This window comes from Typopeltis vanoorti, chromosome 12 (assembly GCF_054136105.1).
Source record: "Typopeltis vanoorti isolate ZY-2024b chromosome 12, IOZ_Tvanoo_1.0, whole genome shotgun sequence".
Classification (NCBI taxonomy): Eukaryota; Metazoa; Arthropoda; class Arachnida; order Uropygi; family Thelyphonidae; genus Typopeltis; species Typopeltis vanoorti.
In genome coordinates, this window is record NC_143560.1 from 37,942,761 (window position 1) to 37,965,124 (window position 22,364).

The window sequence follows — 22,364 nt, forward strand, 5'->3', positions numbered from 1 at the left end:
ATTTCATATTTTTCTTCCCTACATGATCATGAGCTGATGGTGCAAAACATTAATGAAACCATTTCTCTAAAATCTCTGCATGTCATCCAGACATTCTTCCTGTGGCGATTAAAAAAAAAAAAAAAAAAAAAAAAAAAAAAAAAAAAAAAAATGTTAACGTCCACATGACTTTGTAGTAGAAAAACCTTATGACTCTCTTTTCCTGTGTACAGTGGTTTAATTTTGTGTCCTGGTTTTATTGACAATAAAATAGCCATGTTAACCTGCTCTTAATTGCTTTAAAGTCCACATACCTTTTGGTCATCATATTTACAAGCTAGCATCTGATTTGGAAGCTTTTTTTTTTATTTGATATTTATGGCACAAAGTTATCAAAGGTCATATTGTACCAGGACACAGGTTACAGCATTATATATGGTAATTGGTTAGTAGGACAATGACAAACATTCATGCTCTTGGTGGGATTTGAACCTGCAGCCTCTTCGCTGGAGAGTAGATATGTTAACCACTCAGCTAACCAGACCAGTGATTTTGAAACATGCAGTTACAAAGGCCTGTTTTGTTTCAGTTGTAAATTTGTTTTAGAACATAGCCACCTTGTATGATAACTTTTAATTGTGTTAGATAAGTCTTTCTTTAGCTTTTCAGCTTGACTCTTGATAATTAACTACAGAAAGATGTTCTTTCATAAACCATGTGAACATAGCCTTATCCATTGAGTTGCTGCTTGCTGTCCTGAGTCATACTCAGATTTAATTTCTTGATTTAAATATGTGTAAGTACATATAGATTTACGATTTTGGTAGAAAGATTCATAATCTCACAATTTAATTTGTATATGTTTCAAAATGCATCTTTCAAATTTGAAAGATGTGAAATTATCAATTGATTGTACTAGTCCTAAAGTCCTAATGATGTGAAAAAAGAAGGAAAAAAACATGTCCATTAATTAAGACAAGTGTTAAGGTGCACTGTTTTCCACGATGGGGATAAACTTAACACATCAGAACACATTTATGTTATGCAAGACTTGAACCTTTTTCAAAAGAATGCATTGCTTGTAGAAATTTTTTTTCAGATGGTTACATAGTAGATTATACTAGACAAGTAATTATGTTCCTGTTTTAATCCTTTATCCAAGCATAAGTAAAAAATAGTTTGTGTGTGTAAAGTGTGTAAATTTTCATAATGCTCTTTGAATATAAGAAACTATTGACATGCATTGCCTGAGTATCCCATAATGCACAACATACTTCCTTTCAGACTCCCATAATAATGCATAAAAATATACACATTCAAAAGGGTGCAGTGCATTATGGAATACTGAGTTGATGCGAAAATACTTCATGCACAACTTTGCTTATGTAAGGATTTGTAAGTATTAAAACAATATAATTTCTTGTCTAGTATAATTTAATCTTTTGTTTAGAGAGGAATTAGTATGTTCAGCAAGACTGTTCTGGTTCATTGTATTTCATGTAATATTGATGTTCTTCCTGACAAACAGCTGCAGATCTACTGGAATGACCAAATTATAATATACTACAAGTTTAAGGCATTTGCTAAACACTTGGGAAAGCCAGTGGGGGGGGGGGTATATTCTCCACTAAACCTAGAAATGAAGAAATTCTATGGATCAGATCAAATGATACATAAAAAGCAAGCAAAACATCTTTGCATTATGTTCAGATATGCATATGAATTTCACATGAGGAATGACTATGCAGTTGACTTCCATTGGACAGGTTGAAGAAGAAAGGAGCCCTGTTACTGTTTATTATATTTGTTATTAACATCTGACCTCCACAGAGTCAGAGACTCATCATGGGAGGTACACTATCACACACAAAGCTCATGTGCCGTAAACAGCTTCATTGTGTCTATATTCACAACACACTCAGACAATGCATTCCACTCACCGCCCACTCTCCACGCAAAGAACCTGCTCACACCCTCCTTATACAGTTTCCAGGGATTGCCTCTTATTCTACCTCCTTCTCCTCCCGTTCTATGAAAAATCTCTTCCATATCAACCTGATAACAACCCCTGACTAGCATATATGTCTCAATCATATCCCCTCCTCCTCCTCCTATTCACAAGGCTTTGCAGTTTACATTCTCTCAATCTGTTCTTATACTCTACATTCCAAAGACCACTGACCACCTTTGTGAATTTTCTCTAGACCCTTCCTAACATATCCTCACCACAAATATATGATTTTGTTGATGATTAATTATTTCATTGTAGGACTTGCTAAAACCATTAGATAAGAAAGTGGATTTGATTCCTTTTATTTCTTAATGTATTAAGGCACTGTAGTAGAAAATGAGCTCGGTGGATGAAATTTCTTATGTGCCAGAGTTTGACAAAAATAAAGGTAAAATTGAGTATGAATATAATAACCAGTGTTTGTTTCCTTTATATTTTATTACAGAAAATATTGAATAAAATGTATGAAAAACGATCTATGAACCATGGTGTATGACAGGAATGTCCCCTGTCTTCAACACTTTTTAATATTTATCTTAATGAAATACTAATACAGTGAAACAGTTTAAATAATCCAGGCATAGAAATTTCCTGGAATAATAAAATAAATATGTTATTGTTTGCAAATGATCAGGTAATAATAACAGATAAGGAAGGCAATTTACAAAGCAATATATAATTGAAACATTATAGTAGAACGGTTTGGAATGAAAATATCTATAGATAAAACTAAAAACAATTGCATTTTGTGGACAAACTCCAGTTAGAAGTAAAATAGTTATTAATAATAAAATAATAGAACAGATAAATACTTTTAATTATCTTGGCTATGAAATATCCTATGAAGGAGAAAAAAGAAATCCAATTAAAAACTTCAAAAATTTTACAGGTTATATGCATGATAAATAGAACTTTCATTTTGAATCTTGTATATTTATTTATTTAGTGTATGGCTCACACATGAAAAGTTACAATTAATCCTTAATATATATGGACATAATAATAGACATGTACAGTAATAAGACATAATACAGTCATAAAAGAGACACTCAAGAATAGGCTACAACTGAATGTCTAGGTTGATTATCCAGTCGACTGCATTTGGTGTAGCATGGATGAAGTCTGACAGGTTTCCACTGTATGCACGTTAGACACATTCTGCTGTAATATGATTAATTGTCTGGTGGGGTGATCCACAGTCGCACCTGGGTAAGGCAATCATGCCCCATTTGTAAAGGTGGTATGCACATCTGCCATGGTTGGTGTGGATTCGGTTAAGGGCAGACTAAGTTTTCCGAGGTAGGTCAAAACCCGAAGGTATTTGTTGGGTCCACTAATTCATGGAAGATCCCTGTTGAAGTGTTACACCAGGGACAAATTTCAACATGAAGGAGAAGTGGAAACACTTCTCCTTCATGTTGAAATTTGTCTCTGCAAGATTTTTTGCTGTTAAGATTGGAAGGTGCCTTGACTTTAGCCTGTTTATTTCTAGGAGTGGGATGTCTTCGTGGATTGAAAGATTTTGGATTTCCATGATTTTGCTGTATTCATGTAGAAGAAAGTTGGATCTGCGGATGTGTGGAGGCAGGATGTTGCTTAGCACTGGGAGCCAGTAGGTTGGGGTTGATTTTACAGTTCCAGAAATAAGGCACATAGTGGTGTTAAGCTGGGCATCAACCAAATACACATGGGTGCTGTTCAGCCATACAGGTGAGCAGTATTCAGCTGTAGAGTAAACGAGGCCAAGAGCAGTGCAGCGAAGTGTTGTTGCTGAGGTACCCCAAGTTGTTCCGCATAACTTTTGCAGTATTTGTTTCTTGTTTTTAGCTTGGATGCTGCGTTAATGAGATGTGGTTTTAAAAGATAGTGTTCTATCTAGAGTGATGCCCAGATATTTCGGGAATCTGTTGTAGTGTAGCAGTTTGTGGTTGAAGTAGACCATGAGTTCTTTGTTAGCCTGGTTATTGTTCAGGTGGAAGCATGAAACTTGTGTTTTGCTAGGATTTGGGCATAATCTCCATTTGCTGAAGTATTCATCTAGGACTGCAAGGTCATTTGTTAGTGTATCTTCCATTGCAGTAAAATTGGTGTGTCTGGTGGCTAGAGCAATGTCATCAGCATAGCAAAACTTCTTGGAGGCTGTATTAGGCAAATTTGCGATGTATAAGTTAAAAAAGAAGGGAGCCAGAACTGACCCATGTGGTAGTCCACAAGGGTCAGTTCTTGTATCTTGAATCTTGTATAAAAAGAAAGATGCTTAAAAAAGATACAATACTTAAGCACTACCTACATTGTTATATGCCAGTGAAATTTGGGCAATTAATAAACAAAGAATAAAGATAAGTGAAACGAGATTCATGAGAAGAACTGTAAAATACATGTTATTAGACAAAAAAAGATATGAAGATATTTTAAAAGAGCAAAAAATAAAATAAAATAAAAGAAATAGAAAGAAAATAGGAAGATAAAATTAATAAAAGAAAAACATAACAAATATTAAAAATTTGGATAGAACATGTAAACCGAATGACTAACACCTGATATCCTAAACATTTAATTAAGTATAAACCAAATGGGAAGAGAGGGCCAGGTAGACTTCAAAAGAGGCTATTAGATTAAAAATTAGACTGGAGCAGATCATAAGGTCTATATCCATATTTAGCATTATGATGATTATGTTTCCTTTCAAAAAAGTGAGAGCTGAAGTCTCCCTTCATCCAGCTGTCAAGAAATAAGAAGGTTAAAAAAATCTGTAAGCTATTTTAGGTTATCTGTGTTTTGATTATTTGGTTACTTTGTGGTATGCTTTAGACCACTCTAATGTGTTCATATTCTATCCTCTTATTTGTCATATCCTATTATGACAAAATTAATGACAGCAACAAAGCAAGCATTTGTAATGATTATATGTCCCATTAGGTACAATGAGGAAGGTAAAAAATACAAAGAAAAAAAAACTATTTATGACATTAACATATCATAGATCAGCATATTATGTAAGTGAAATTGATGATTAAACTGAAACTCCCTCTTCTGTTTAAAACCAAAACTGGAATGATGCGTAAACTTTTAGTAAAAATCTCAGATACAAAATTTCACAAATCAATTCAGCTCTACCTGTTCGATTACACATGTATAACAAACTAACACTTTTAACATGAATTCATATTTTGTGAAATACTCCTCAAAAAGAAGTTCAGTTAGTATGTTGGAGGGAATGATTTTTCACTTTATCTAGAAAATCGAATGAATTTTTTTTATGAAGGAATTGGAGTTACCAATTTGAGCTTTTAATAAATATGCTAAAAATTTGGCTATGTGGTAAATAGGAGAATCTATACAGTCAGCAATGGGACAAAAAGGAATGCCTTCCTTTGAATCTTAGGTAGACCATAGAACCGAGGTGTTCTAGCAAAATAAGTTTTAAGTTTGTCTGTGGTGTCTCAAAAGGCTTACAACTTCATGTTAATAAAGAGTTTAATTTTCTTAGTTGACTATTGGGGATTTTAATCCAGTTCGTTCCTGTTTGCTTTTTTTAATAATTAATAATATAATTAAGTAATAGCTAATAATACTATGTTTCCTCAGTTTTTAGGGATATAAGGGGCAAAAAGGGAGGGGGAAGTGCTATTGATGATAGAGAAAGAGTTATGTCCATACAAAGTAGAGATGCAAGAGGAAAATAGTGCCAGTGGTTTTGAGGCAGTATGATGTGAGATAGAGGTGAATGGAATGTAATACTTGGTTGGATGCTGTTATAGACCAGCTAATGTGGATGGTAGTGATAATGAAATGTATGATCAAATTAGCCAAGCAAATAAGAAAAGAGTGATCATTTTGGGTGATTTTAATTATGGCAATATAGACTGTAATGATGAGATAGCAACTGGAAGTAAAGAAAATGAGTTTCTTGAGTTTCTGAGGGATAACCACCTCAGACAGTATGTAACAGAGGGCACGTGAGGATTGAGGGTCTTGGATTTGGTCATCTCATCAGAGGATGTAATTATAAATGAGGAGTCAAATCACCAACCAATTGGTGAGAGTGACCATGAGATGATCACTTGGGTGATTGCCAGAAGTGTGAGGACCTCTGTTAGAAAAGGGTATGTGTGGAACTACAAGTGGGGGGAGGGGGGTGATTATGAAGAGCGCAGGAGACAGCTTGTGGGTGTAGCATGGAATGAGGAGTTAGCTGGAAAAGAGATCAATGCAGCTTGGGGGATTTTCAAGAACTATCTAGTACAGGGTTTCCCAACTGTGTTCTGCGGAAGGTGAATAAGTGTTCCACGAGAAGTTCTTCTGGAATTTGTCATTTTAGTTTTCTAAGCATTTTTCTTGAATAAATATTTTAGTGTAAATATTCTGAGGAGAATAATATTCATGAATATGTTGAAAAGCTCAGACCCAGAACGCCTAATAACATCTGTGTATATCATTAATTTTCACACATCGAAACCTTTCAACATTTGGGGAAGGGAATACCACTGTTTATGACCGGTCATAAAAATTGCCTGCAAGCTGATTATAACAATGGGCGGCGTATCCTCTGTTCTCAAAACTGAAGGAAATGACATCTGTGTAGCAAATGTCAGTGACCAAGTGGCATATTTTTAAACATGGAAATATTCATGAATTATTGTTAATTTTCACACATCAAAATCTTTCAACAATTGGGAAAGAGAATACTGCTGTTTATGACCGATCATAAAAATTGCCTGCAATCTGATTACAACAATGGGCAGTGTCTCCTCTGTTCTCAAAACTGAAAGAAATAACATCTATGTTGCATATGTTAGTGACCAATCAGCAAGGAAGTATAAAGAAAATTTTTCCACTAAAATTGAAGATCAAAGTAGTCTGTATCTGTGATTCTCGAATCTAGTAATACTGAATACTTTCTTCGCAAGTTCGTATTGTAGGGTGAAAGTTTCGAAACTGTAGTGCCATGATTTTTTAAAAGTAATATGCCTGCGGATTTAAATTTTAATATGAATAAGAGACAAGGGGCTTTGTTTAATTTTGGTATTAAGAAATCTCTTATTGAAGATGTTTGTGACGCAACAGATAGTGATTCATCCACCACCAGCCTACAAAGTGATCTCCAGGATATATAAAAGGAGGGGAAAACTACCAGCACACACACAGGAGAAAAAGTCTGCATTCACTTGTAAGTACTTATAATAATATTATAAATTTTTAGTGATCAGAATGGGATATGTCAAGAAAATCAGCACAAATTAATTTAATTATGTTTGTGTTTAATTGATGTTTATTTAATAATAAAAATCAACTAAATTAACAATTAATACATTATAAAATAACCAAGGTGGTTTGTGAAATTTTCAGGATTTGTGAAGTGTTCCGTCATAGGAAAAGTTTGGGGAACGCTAATCTAGTAGATGCAATGTCTAAATGTATTCCAAGGGTGAGAAGGTTAATAAGGTAGGTGTGAAATGGATGAATAAAGGGATTAAGCATGCAATACAAAGAAAAAAAAGGGCATTATGGAGACAGCATAAGAGAAGTGGAAATAACCAATTCCATGAGGAAGACCAGGCAAGGTGGGTGACTTGGTTGGTAAGGGTAGCAAAAGTGAGGTATGAACAGCAGTTAGCTAATGAAGCCAAAAAGAATCCTAAGGAGTTCTTTCGATATGTAGCCAGCAAAAGAAAGAATGATTATGGAAGGATGACATGGATCGGAGAAAATGGTATAAAGACAGGTATTGCAGAAGATGTGGTGGAGATATTTAATGAGCAGTTCATAAAGGTCTTTCAATCTTGTGAATGGGCTTCATGGAGAGATTGAGAGCAGTTGATGATGGGGAGGAGAGACTGACTGTAAGTGAGCAAGAGGTGTATGGGGGAGTTGAGCAAACTAGATCCATGCGTTAAAGCTTAAGTGCTATGAAGAATTCATGTTGGAGGTTTAATGGAATATTATCAGCACTGAGAAAGGATTAGAAATAATTTTAATACTTCCAATATTTCGTCTCTGTCACAGAGGCATCTTCAGGGATTACAAAAAAACTTTTTGTAACAACACACACAAAAAAATAATACAATAGTGAGTGAAACTAAAGTCCTACCTAGGTGGTGTGCCCTCTATGGGCATTTGCAGGTGGCCCGGGATGTAAAGAGGGATCTCTGATAATTAATGTTTCTCAAATTTTGGGAAGTTGAATGCAACCATATTTGTTTAAATTCGGTTGATTCCTGAGTGCAGATGCAGATTCAAAGAATAGTCTTCCTTTTTTGAATTTACTATGGTGGAGCATGGTGGTTTTTTTCCAGGAGATCCTGTGGATTGTATCCAAAACATGGTCTGCAAGGCCAGATTGACCATAATCGTGATTGCAGATGTATGATATAAAAAAACTCTACCCATTTTAAAAACTTAATTGAAAATCTTATTTTAAATAATACAGACATATTGGTCAGCTTTGACATCATCTCATTGTTTACCAATATTCCCCTAATCGACACCTTAACACTCTTAAAAACATTTTTCCTTCTGATATCTTGGAGCTCTTTTTCTTTGCCATCAACTCTCGTTATTTTTCTTGGAAGAACAAAATCTACAAACAGATCGAGGGAACTGCCATGGGTCCCCCCCCCTGCCAATTTTTACATAGAATAATTTGAAAAACGAGCCATAGACTCTTCCTCTCTAAAACCTTCTATCTGGCTAAGATATGTAGATGATGTGTTCTCTATTTGGCCTCATGGCCCAGACACATTAGATTCCTCAGTCACCTCAATAGTCTACATCCAAGAATCCAGTTTACATTGGAAAAGCAAAATAATAATAGTTTACCTTTCCTAGACACCTTAGTAACAATCCTTCCTAATGGTAGCCTTTCTTTCTCTGTATATAGAAAACCTACTCACACAGGCAGATATATTCACAAACACTCCCACCACCACCCCTCTCAGCAATATGGCATTATTAATAATGCCATATTGCTGATACTTTGTTCCAGTGAAACTGTCCTTTCAACCGAACTCAAACACATACACAACACCTTCCTTTCCAATGGCTACAGTGACTACAGAATTAAAAAAAATAATGAAGTCCTTTCCCATTCCCTGACCATCTCTTCAGAAGGACTTCAAAAATGCCATCACCATACCTTACATCTGTGGTACATCAGAAAAATAGCCAGATCATTAAAAAAGTACAACCTTCATAGAGCTTTCAAGCCCTACCATAAACTTGCTACCCTTATCCATTCCACCAAAGACCAGCTCCCTCCTCTCTCAGTGCCTGGAGTGTATATAGAGTACCTTGTGCCTGTAAACTGGCTTACTTCAGACAGACAGGTAGATCAGCATCCATCCGGCTAGAAGAACACAAGTCGTACATCTGCAATCACGATTATGGTCAATCTGGCCTTGCAGCCACCAAGCTTTAAACAATTTCCTAAACCATGTAAATAAACAATCTAGTTATATTTAATTCAGCATTGAACTTCAAGACAATAACACTTCCTCTTTTGGATAAACTTGCTTGTATGTATTGACCCACATGTAAATCTAGTCATGTGGGTCAATACATATATAAAGACTCATAGCAACATCCAACACAAAAACTAAGGATCATTAGCACCATCAAAAACAGAGGGTGCTATTAGTGAGCTGGCTCTGAAAATTTTCAAATAATTAGCAGAACACATAAAATATGGTTCTAACAGAAAAACAATCCACAGAATTCTTCAAAAAAATACAACCAAAATTTTAAAAAATTACTGTAAGGCCCATAGCCTTATTTAGGAAATATCATAGAATACTGCAAAATACAGCATTTAGGTGACATTTAAACCATCCACAACATTAAAAAGTGTACTCAGCTTTTATGAGGATCCTTTCCTTCTTTTGCTCAGATGTATACCAAATTTGATGTACATGTAATATGCACTACACAGGAGAAATAGAATGTACAGTTCCAAAATGCAAAGAAGAATACAGGTGACACATCAGATTCCTTCATTGCTGATAATTGGGTTTTTTTTTGACATGCACTTGAAACATGCCATAGAATTGATTGGAAAGATATACAAAGTCTTTACATTGTTCCAAAACTTGGTACAAATGCAAATTCAAAGAAGCCTGTGAGATGCTAATTTATCAACCCCAAGGATTTGGATGGCTCATCTGAAAGCAGTATAATGTCTAGAGAAAATAATTCTAACAATTTTATAAGCATAAATAACTTGTATTAGATATAGAAATCAGATGAATAGGAATTGATCCTGAACTAGTAGTCATCAGACCATAAAATAACTCTATAGGAACTAAACAATTCCAACCAGTGGCCACTGATGTAGTTTCACAGATAAATATAGTTATGTATTTCATTATTCCAAATTTTTTTCCCTCATTAGAGGTCAGGCTAGGGACAAGGGTGGCAAGAGCAATTATGCTGTAACTTACTGTGGTATATCCTAATGTAGCTTGTTTTGTGTGTGTGTGTGTGTGTGTGTGTGTGTGTGTGTGTGTGTGTGTGTGTGTGTGTGTGTGTGTGTGTGTGTGTGTGTAGATAGTGTATATCAAGAATTTGTCTCCATAGTTATATTCATAATTCTACACAATTAGTATTTAATAATTTTATTTTATAATTATTGTCTTTTTTTTTCTATCCCCACCTCCTCTTTATCTCTTTAGTATTCTTGATCAGCAAGCCAAGCAACGAATTTCTTTCCAGGGAGGATGCTACATGGATAACTTTGATGGAAGAATACTTGTGGCCTCATCTGATGTCATTTGTGCTCTAACTCCTGTTCCTTGGGAAAAACAGGCAATTTTCACTTTTAGAAAATTTTTTTCTTTTATAATAACTTATAAATTTTATTATTTTTTGTTTAACTCATAAATGTGTGTGCTAGAACATAGTACTACTTTGGTACTTGAAAAAAAAAAAACATTTTATGGAAGATTTACTTTGTACATACTCAGTATATGCCATATCATTAATGATTTGTGCAGCCTGAAGGTAGGCTGCATCCAGTTATGAAACATCTTGCTCATCTTCAATATTATTGACATGATGAGTGTCAGACCCAACTAAGAAATAATGTGGGAGTCAATATTCACTTAATTTGTCTGTTGAGATAAGAAGCTGTTGGCTCTTAACTCAGTAATTGTATTAGTGCACCTTTTGACAACTCGTACAGTAAAGAAATGAGCTCTGCACTACTGAAACCTCAGTATTTACATCTGGGTCTCCCTACTCACTGATGAGACCTCAAAAAAGGTCGAAACCGGTCTGAGTAGTGACCTTCTCTCATAATGTATAATGGCATACATCTTCTAGGAGTTCTGTTTTACATTATGGAAAAATACTAAGGACAGTGATCAGAGCCAAGGCCGCATTTACCATTGAGTGCATGAGGCGCATGATGGGGGCCTCACTCTCCAGGGGGCCTCATTTTAAAACCTTGCTCCTCACAAAGAACAATAAAAAAACTGTAATTATAGTTGAAAAATAAAATACTTATTTTTAAATATTAAATTCATAATATAAACACTAGAGGCCGCTGAAAAATTTGTGAAGCTTCCTGCTTCCATTTGAAATGCATTGTTCTTTCCTTAGAATATAAAACTAACAGGAACCCTGTATTCCATAAAATTCATGCATGTAAGCGTACCATTTCTTTGCTGAACGTATATACACGTCCAGCAAACCTGGATAATATTCTGTCCACCTGCTGAAAGAACATGGATAAGAAGTTTAGTTTGACCGTCATGTCCATTAGAAGGTGCAATAATCCTTCACGCTGAAAAGACCATTTAACTACATTATCTGGCGTATGTAGTAGCTACGTTCTGTGGCCTACATCAAGAAACGCAGTTGCTTGCCGTTTGCTCGGTAAACGGAATCTAAGTTATATCAGACTTAAATACCTATGAGTTATATTCATTTTGCTGCTTGTTTTTATCGTATAATTATAGTTTTTAATGCCAGCATAAAATAAGAAATCCTTTCATACTTTCTTCTCTTCATATTGTATCACTTTGGAAGATCAATGTCACTATCAATTTTTTTTGCTAATTATTTTAACCACCAATACATTTTAAAATTCTCCAAGAACTTGACTGAAGATAATTATTTTTGTCAAACAATTATTTTATAATTTCATGAAAATCCGAATCTAAAAATGAATACAGCCTCCATCTGTTCCAAATTAAGTTTCCTATTTTATTCATAATCTTAGATCGAAGGTTAGTTATCATAAGTAAATCTTGAATCATATTATGTAATGCATAATTTTTATAACATAATCTGTAGGTTTTTGCATTTCAATTTTCTTGGTTTCCCCCCCTCACTCACTACAAATCAAAATAAATGGCAGTTACGAATGTACATATTTTCGGCTAATTTCGATATTATGCAGCAGTTTTGAAGTAGCGATATTTTCCCTACAGTTTATCTTTTGAAACATGTGTAAGTGCATGCGTCAAAATGAAATTTTATTTCCAAAATTTTCATAACAGAGTTAATTCGCCTTTAATGGCTAACTCCCCCCTCCCAAAATTATCACCACTCTCACACACACACACACACACACACACACACACACACACACACACACACACACTGCTAGATAACATGTGTGCACTTTCTTTTTGTTTGAATTCGTTATTTTTCCAAAGTAATTGTACTGTTGCAGTTTTAAGCAAAAGGCAAAGGTGTAGAATCTCTGATAAAATACTATTGGATATAAATTAAAAAGACTCGCAATCGGAAACCCTGAGTAATGCAGTTTAACACCATTTGTTGTTCATAAAAAAAAATAAAAAAATCGTTCCTAAAATTGAACTGTGTGCCCCATGTAATGTTATTTTGCAAGGAAAGGAAGCAAAATGTCATATTTATTTCAATAAATGTTATTTAAAAAATATAAATATTTGACATAATATTTCCAATGCAAACAAACATTTTGATTATTTATTTTTGCACATGTGAAATTCGTTTTTATTTGGGAAGAGACACAATAAGTAAATTATGCAGCAAAAAAGGGTCAATCTAAGAAATACAGTGCATATAACTACAATAATCCGTTAACAGCAGGGGGGGGGGTAATTGCATTTTAACAGATAGAATGCTGAAGTTTCATCAGCATTCTGCCTTTTTATTAGGTCAAAGGGATTTTGAGTATATTTGCGAACAGATATATTCAACATAATTTAGCCAGTTTTGTTGTAAAAAGTGCCACATTTGAAGAAATATTAGTGGCATAATAATAAAATAGCAAAATTCATAATGCTTCAGAATACCTTGATAATTTTGATAATACCAACAAGATGAGACACATCTGTGGAAATCTATTATTATTATTAGAATCCTTTTAATTATGAACTCTATAAAGATATACTTAATAAATTTGTATTTTTGTGTTTTTAAATAAATAAACTAGTTTCATTTTGTCACAGATGGTTTTCGCTGGACTACCTGGACTTTTAGACTATTGTTCTTATCAATATTGTAAAAACTCGATTGTAGCTTAAACATTCCAAAGTGCATTACATTGATTTTTTACTTAGGTCAAGTCCCATAAGAATGTTTATCTGTATATTTTTGTAAATAGCCCTTTGGAAATTAACTGTATATACTTCTTTAATAAGAATATGTTAGGGTATTAAAAACAAAGGCAATGTTTCGCCCGAGCTGTGTGTAATAGATCTACATGGTGGCATTAGAAAGGTTGTTTATTAAATTTTATGTGTATGAGAAAGGCTTACAAGCTCTGCATGTAAACACCTCCCAAGTCAGTCAGAAAGGTTCAAAAACTTTCCGATGGTCAGCAACTTACAATCAAAAGAAGACACAGAAGAGAACAAAGAGCAGGCCGAACTTGAAACTTAAGATGAAAGAATCATGCTGAATTCTTTGGGGTTTACAAACTTCATGCAAGGTCTCAGAGAAGGCATAATAAAAGGGGACAGAGCCAAGCATATAGGTCTTCCTGGATCCAGAAGTCGCTAGAGAGAGAGAGAGAGAGAGGGCTTCCCGTTTTCAGACATTGCAAGAGAGGAGCTTCCCGGTTCCAGTCGTAAGAGAAGGCTTCGAGTTGCCGAAAGGAGATGTTCCAATCGCCGGAGAAAAGTTTCCAGGCCAGAGAGGAATCCGGGTCGACAGTTGCCGGCAATTCGAGTTAGTGGAGGTGGCAGAAAAAGGAGGCCGTCATCCAGGCATTTTTGGTGATCCCGAGCAGAGGAGAAAAGGCTAGACAAATTACCTGAAGCACCTTCGCTCCGAAGTTTTTCTTTTAGCCGTGGGAGAATAACTTTTTGCCTGAGCTGTATATGAGTACCGCAGGGTGCAGTTCGCTATTTTCCCGATGAGATATTTTTGAAGCCAGATTTCCTGAAGGGAGCTCAAGATCTGAGATGAGAGAATTGCCTTAGAACTTTTTGTGCAAGACCTTTGACTGAATGTGCAATACAGAGCTTTTGTAAGTTATATACTTTTGTACAATTCCTCTTATAATGTGTTTTAGTAGGACAATTAAGATTTAGATTAACAGTAACAAGAATTGTCATTAAGAGAATTTATTGGCATATTTGAAGTTGATATACAGTTTGTAAAAGTACCTTAATAGAGAGTTAGCTAACCTCTTTGCAAGTATACTAGAAGTTTAATAAGTGGAAATTGTAAACAGAGTAAATACGTTTTTGAGTTAAAGAAAGTTTTTGTGATCATTTTGAAATGCATTCCAGAGACAACAGAGGTTTTTTTTGTGTGCTGCTGCTATTTGTATTAATTAGTTGGGTAAGAGCAGTTTCTATATCACATAAATAGAGCATTTGAATTTCAAGTTTATTATTATTTATAAATTAAATTGATTTTTCAGTTCATTTTTTTGTGCATCAAGATTCTAGTAATTTTAGGGTAAAATGTCGAGTAAAAAAGTGGATGTTAGCGAGCATAGCAAGTTATCATTACTATCTATTGCCTCTTACGTTTTAACTAAAGCTGGAATTATTATGCTTATTACTGCAACTTAAAAAAATCCAAGCTGTAGTTGAATAAATCTTGTAATAAATAAATGTTGTAATTCCATAAATATGATGATTTTTGCTATAATTTTTATTTTTAGTGAGAATATCTGAACTTTACAGTTCATGAAGTTCCAATTTTTACCTTGATTAGCAAGTTTAATTTGATTGCATTTAAATTATTTTTTTAAAAAACTTTTAGCTTTATACTAAATTATTACCATACCTTTTTAATATTTTTTCGGTATTCAGAATTTTTGTGGCGACTATGATGCTTGTCAAACAAAATCAACGTTCTCAAAATCAATAATCAACACTGCAATTGAAATCTTTCACAGAAAGATTTTAATTACATCTTTCTTTAAATTAATTATGATTCAATTACATGGAATATTTAAAATTGTAAATAATATATATATTTAGAATTACATTAAAAGATTTTAAACTATTTAGAAAATTTAATATTGAATATAAAGTATCGTAGAAGTTGCATAATTATTTATAATCCATCGATATAAGTTAGTCATTTATTTATATAAAATGACTTACAAGGTTGTTAGTTTAATATTACCAAGATTTTTTTAATATTAATATTTATTGTATACATGTGAAATTCGTTTATATTTTTGGGAAGAGACACAATAAATAAATTGTGCACCAAAAAGGATCAAATATCATAGAACAGTGAAGGAAATTCCAACAGTAATTAAACTGATAGTTTAGTTACCATTATTTGGTTAGTACTTGTAAAGCAGTATACTGTATACAAATGTATATACCTAATTATATGGTTGAAGTAGTTGTTGCAGTCGGTAAGAATATATTATTCAATTAATTATTATTTGAATAATAATAATTATTGAAATTATTATTATTATAATAATTTATATTTATATATAGATATATAAAGATACTACTGTTTTCTATTTTTGTATTTTTTAAACTTTTAACATAATTGTTTATTTTATTTATATGTTTATTTTGGATTTAATAAATATTTATTTCGCTTTTGATAGATTAATACACATAATGATACCAAGAAAATTTGAATTCAAAGCTAGTAAAAGAAAACGACTTAGAGAAAATGAAAAACAGCTAAATAGTCAAAAGGGGCAATTTTCTCTTTCTTGCGTTCTGAAAATGAAGAATTTCGTAGAGCTGAAGTTATACTTGACAGTTCTCGGAATGAAAACGAAACATTCGTATTATTATCAGGAGGAGGTGAAAGTGAAAATGAAGAACATCAAAATGGTGTGGAAAACATAGGAGAGAAAGAAGTAAATGAAACAAATCAAGAGGATTCTGAAGAATATTTTCAAAAATGTAAATATATCACATTTTTACTGTAAAAAGGCGAATGGAACAAAAGAGAAACGAGAGTGGCTAATTTTTTCAGAAACCAGCAAAGCAATTTACGTCTTTGTTTGTAAATTGTTTTCTAAGTCGATTAATAGCTTAATGAAGGGTTTTAATGACTGGAGAAATATAACACAAACCTTATGTGATCACGAGCATTCCACCGAACATATACGAGCGATGTGCACATATCGCAAAAGAAAATCAAGTTCTGTAAATAGTAGATTTGATTCTGAATTGATCAAACAAATACAATCTGAAGAATATTATTGGAGAGAGAGATTTTAAAAAGAATAATAGCTACCATTAAGTTACTGAGTAAACTAGGGCTAGCATTTAGAGGAAATACAAATGATATTTTTTCAGATTCTTGCGGAAATTATTTATCGTATTTACATTATTTAAGTGAATTTGATGATTTTTTAAATACATCACATGAAAATGTACGCCAACTGTGGTTCTGGAAGATCAAATTATCTTTCTTACCATACTTGTGATGAATTCAATGCGTTAGTAGCTAAAAAAACAAAAGAAATATTAATATCAGAAATTAAGGAAGCTACTTATTTTGCAGTAATACTCAATTCACCGCCAGACATTGCCCATAATGATCAACTAGCTATGATATTTAGGTATGTTGTCGCAAATTCTGACATTAGAGAAACATTTATCGGGTTCATCAGAATTACATAACATAATTCCTTATAGGTAGTATTAAAAAAATTAGAAGAATTATCTTTGGATATAAAAATGTGCAGAGGACAAAGCTATGATAATGCTGCCAATATGAAAGGTATCTATACTGGTTTACAAGCTAGGCTGAAAAAACGTAGTCTCTCTGCACATTATATACCGTGCTCTAGTCATTCCTTAAATTTAATTGGCAACTATACCGCAGAATCTTGTCTGGAAGTGCAATATTTTTGTTTTATTCAAAATGTATATAATTACTTTTCATCTTTAACAAGAAGATGGAGTATACTCCTTAAATATTTAGAAAAAAAAATCTTTAACAGTTAAAAGACTAAGTAAAACGAGGTTGTCCGCAAGACACTATATTGACTTTGAAACGTGGATATAAACAAATTAAAGACTCATTACTTGAACTATTCATTTCTCCTCATGAAAAACCTATTTCTAAATTAGAGAGCACATCATTGGCTGAACATTTTGACAAACCAGAAACAGCAATTTTAACAGTTATGTGGGACAAAATTTTACAACGAATAAATGCTAGTAGTAAATCTCTACAAGATCCCGATATGGATTTGTTTTTAGCTAATAATTTGTTTCACTCTTTAGTTGGTTTTATTTTATATATAAGAAATAGTTTTGCTGCTGTAAATGAAGAAGTGAATTTATTAACAGATGAGACAAAATTTAAAGATGAAAAGGAAAGAGTTAAAAAACGAAAAAAAAAAGAGTGACGAAGTTTCACAATTTAACAATGAGATTATATTAAACGGGAAAGAAAATTTCGCTGTGAACACTTTTAATGTCATTTGCGATAAGCTAATTTTGGAAATTAATGAAAGAAAAAAACTATTTCGACATATTAGATATGTTTGACATTTTTTTGAAGGAAGATATAGATCAAGACAAGTACAAGACTAGTATTGATAAAATTTTACAAACTTATGTGACTGATATTGATCCAGAAAAATTTACTGATGAAGTTAAGCAATTTTTAATAATAATAAAGGAAGAAAAATTCTTAAATTAAAAATATGTGCAAATTTATAAACGACGGGTTAAGGTCTATTTTTCCGAACATAGAAACAATTTTAAAAATATTTTTGATGATGCCCATTTCATATGCAAGTGCTGAAGCTCGTTTTCAGTGTTGAAACGAATAAAAAATTATTTAATAAGCAACTTGCAACAAAATAAAACAAGTGACCTGTCGTTATGATGCATTTAATCAGATGTAATGGACTCGATCAATTATGATGGCATTATAGATATATTTACTAAAACCAAAGCCAGAAAAAAAAAAAAACTTTTAGTTATTAATTTTTTTATTTAAATTTGAACTGATTTATTTTTATACTTTTTTTAAAATGCAAATATATGTATACCAGTGTTGTATTGTTTATTAAAATGAGTTATTATGGAAATGTTGACTTTTATTTTCAATAAACTAAAAAAAATGCTTATTTTTGAGTGCCTCATAATGATGTTGCGCCTCGGACCTCCAAAAGTATAAATGTGGCCCTGATCAGAGCTTACTCCACCTTTACTACGAGTTGCCCTAGCATGTATCACGTGTTGGCTTACTCTTGGACTCGCCAAAATTTTATAGTTTTCTATATTCGGCATGAAACTCTTAGATTAGATTTCCTATCTTTGAGTTTCTTATTCGGCTAAGAAATAATGTGGGATTCAATATCAACTTAATTTGAATAATTTTACTTCGTCGAAGTGAAGCCTGTTGGCTCTTAATTGTTATATTAGATTTAAGATTCTGGATTACTTATGGTCTTATTTATAGTTAACTCTTAGGGAGAAAGGTTAAGTGGGCAGAATATGTGCCTTCCATATGCCTGGGATTTTTAGACCATCATTATTGTTAAGATTAGGGTGGTTGATAAGAATCTCACAGGCTTCCTTAAATTTACGTTCATACCATGTTTTGGTGTTATGTAAACAACTGGTGCTTTTCCAGTCAATTCTATGTAAAGTGTTCACGGCATGATGAGAGGCCAGCTTCACCGTAGTTATTATATTTAACGTGTCATTTATGTTCCTTTTGTCTGATAGGAATTGTGTGTCATGTTTCCCCTATATAGGGTAGATTAAAGGTGCAATAATAAATACGGTATACTCCAGGGTGGGCCAGCAGAGGGAGTTGGTCTTTAGATGAGTTGAGTAGACCCTTTAGTTTTGCAGGAGGTTTAAAGGTGGCTTTAAAGTTGTATTTCTGTAGTATTCTATTTATTTTATCTGATATCCCTTTAATATATGGAATGGTTATAGTTTTATTGTAGTCTAGTTTAGCTTTGTTTTTAGTGAGGTCTTGTAGAGAATTTTGTTGATAATATTTTGGCTGTAACAGTTTTTTTAGGAAAGTATTGCTGATAACTTTAAGTGCTTAAAGATGAATTTAAAGTTATCAGCAATAATTTCCTAAAAAATGGTTACAGCCAAAATACTATCAACAAAATATAGAAGGCACATATTCTACCTACTTAACCTTTCTCCCTGAGAGTTAACTCTAAATACGACCATAAGTAATCCAGAATCTTAAATCTAATATAACAATTGTCATGTTAAATTAGGACATCATTGTTACTGTAAGAAAACTATTTATATGAAAGAATAAATAGAATATAACTTTGATGTAGTTTTTAATTAAGTAATTACGTAATTTATTTTTTATTTATTTATTTTTTTATATTCTATTTTCACTAGAGATCATGCCAGTAGAATAACCGTTGATCAAATCATTGTCTCTTTAGCAGACTGTGTGAAATGTAATTTAGCTTGTCTCTGTATTTATGTGTCTCCAGATGATGACCTTATTATGAAGGTCGAAATGTTGGGAAATTAAAATAGTTATTTATAATACGGTTGTAGAGTCCATAATTTATCTAAAATATGGATGAAAACAATAATGATGATCTAAAAATCCCATGCATATGGAAGGCACATATTCAACCCACTTAAACCTTTCTCTCTAAGAGTTAACTGTAAATACAACTATAAGTAATCCAAATTAAATTACACTTTAATAAATATTTTCGATATTTCGGCAATGTCACATTGCCATCTTCAAAAAGAAACTTACAAAAGAAAAGGCACTTGCACATAGGCACTACAACACAATAACTGAGAATGAAGTGATGAAGCTATTGTTCTCCTAAAAGTCCTCATGGTGCCTCCTAGCTGGCTAAGGTGTTCTTGGCCTTTAGGCTGAAGGTCTGCTGATGTAAGCCTCCCAAATTTGGGGCAGTCTCATACAACCAAATTTGTTGAGGTTTGGAGAGTTTCTTAGGGCTGAGACTGATTCCATAAATAGTCTTTCGAATTTGTATTTGCTACAGTACTGTATTACTGTAGCTTTCTTCCACTGTATTCTGTGGCGTGTATCCAGAGCATGGTCTGCAAGACCAGAGTGGCTGTACTTGTGAAAATGGATGTAGTTCTTGTGTTCCAAAATTCTGATATTCGCTGTTTTTCATGTTTGGCCAAAGTAAGACAGTTTACAGCTGCAAGGGACCTGGTATACACCAGGTAGGTCTAGGGGAAGTGGTTGGTCTTTAGTGGAGCGGATAAGGGATGCCAATTTTTTGTATGGTCTGTAACAGGAGGTCAAGTCATGTTTTTTTAAGATTTTGGTAATTTTTTCCGAGGTGCCTTGGATGTAGGGAATGGTGATGGATTTAGAGTAATCCTTGTTGTGGAGGGGGGGGTTATGGTTTGTTGGTTTCAATATTTTTTTGGGGGGTAGCCATTGGCTGAGAAAGTGTTGAGGATGTGATTTAGTTCAGTGTTTAGGGCCTTGTCGTTAGAACAGATTAGTTTAGCTCTGTTGTATAGTGTTTTCACCACTCCATATTGTTGTGAGGGGGGGGGAATTGTTGGTGAATGTACCTACCTGTATGGATGGGTTTTCTATAAACTGAGAAAACCAAGGTTCCATCAGTCTGGTGGGTGACTAGTGTGTCTAGAAAAGGGAGGCTGTTGTTTTCCTCTTTTTATGCTACGAGAGTATAAGTAATCCAGAATCTTAAATCTAATATAACAATTGTCATGTTAAATTAGGACATCATCAAGAATATAATTCTTGTTAAGTATAATGTACTTTGTAACTAAGCCAAAAAAAAAAAAAATTCTGCAACTATTGGTCATCCAGAGAATTACAAGGGATTTCCTGTGTATCGTGGGTGCAGTTTATACAAGTATACTTGAGAAAAATTGTGAATCAAAACTTGGCAAAGAACAAACTTAGTTCAAGACAAACGTTATCCAGATATTTATAGACATATAGTTAATTATTAATGGATTATATACATCAGACCTATATGCTTGTTTTGTAAATCTGGCAAGAGCATATGATAATGTGCCAAGAGAAAACTTGTTTGAAATATTCCAGTTATATGGGTAAATGGCATCATACAAAGTAATATATAGCCCATACTTAAATTGTAAGTCAAGAATAAAATTGAAATTTATGAGAAGATGGTTTGTTGTAAAATTGGATGTAAGATGAGTGTCCCTACTATCACCACTGTTATACCTTACTCACATAGATCTAGTCTGTTTAAATGAAAGTGGTATATCACTTAAACAGATGGGAGAGGAAAGATTCACGATCTTTCTAATCTTTCCTCTCCCATAAAGAAGTTTGTAATTCTTTATGGGATTACATAAAGAATTACAATTTTTTTCGTTGTAATTAAAAAATTAATTAAAATCAGGATGGGAAAATAAGCTCCAGAGGAAGACACAGCTGGCACATTTGGTGCTGTTGGTACCTTAGAGGACCAAAATGTAAGATCAGCATTATTTGAGACCTGGCAGATAACAGATTAATTTGGAAGAGAATTCTCGATATGAAGTTACTAATAATGTCTACTTAATTGTATAATCTAATATGTACATCCCTTTAGAGTACTTATCATGAATTGATGATGATCAAAGACTCTTGATGCAGATTTATTTAGAAAGATAATATCATCTGTTTAAAGTAAATAAATAAACTTAATATATGCTATTCAAATCTCTAATAATGTGATCTGTATGGATCATAAATAACAGCGAAGATAACATACCATTCTGCTTTATGCCTGATTTCACACGAACCATCTTCTTGTATATCATTGGTTTCTAACTAGAATTTACAATGTATATAAATAAACCATGTTTCACTTTGTAGGCAGTTGCATTTACTATGGTTATAGGTTGTGTTATAGGTTGTCTTTTTCTTTGGTATTATATTGTGTTATAGGTTGTGTTTTCTTTGGTACTTTATGTGTGTTTTTAGAGATGTAATGCCAATAAATCAGCATATTATT

General features: G+C 33.1%; 1 protein-coding gene across 1 annotated transcript in view; it reads left to right on the forward strand.

Moving 5' to 3' along the window:
• LOC150100709 (transforming growth factor-beta receptor-associated protein 1-like) overlaps nt 1-22,364 on the forward strand; it is a 407,043-nt gene that overhangs the window by 103,879 nt on the left and 280,800 nt on the right. The window contains exon 9 of the mRNA XM_090401548.1: nt 10,657-10,789. Coding sequence (XP_090257674.1) covers nt 10,657-10,789 — 133 coding nt within the window. The remainder of the gene's footprint in view (nt 1-10,656; nt 10,790-22,364) is intronic.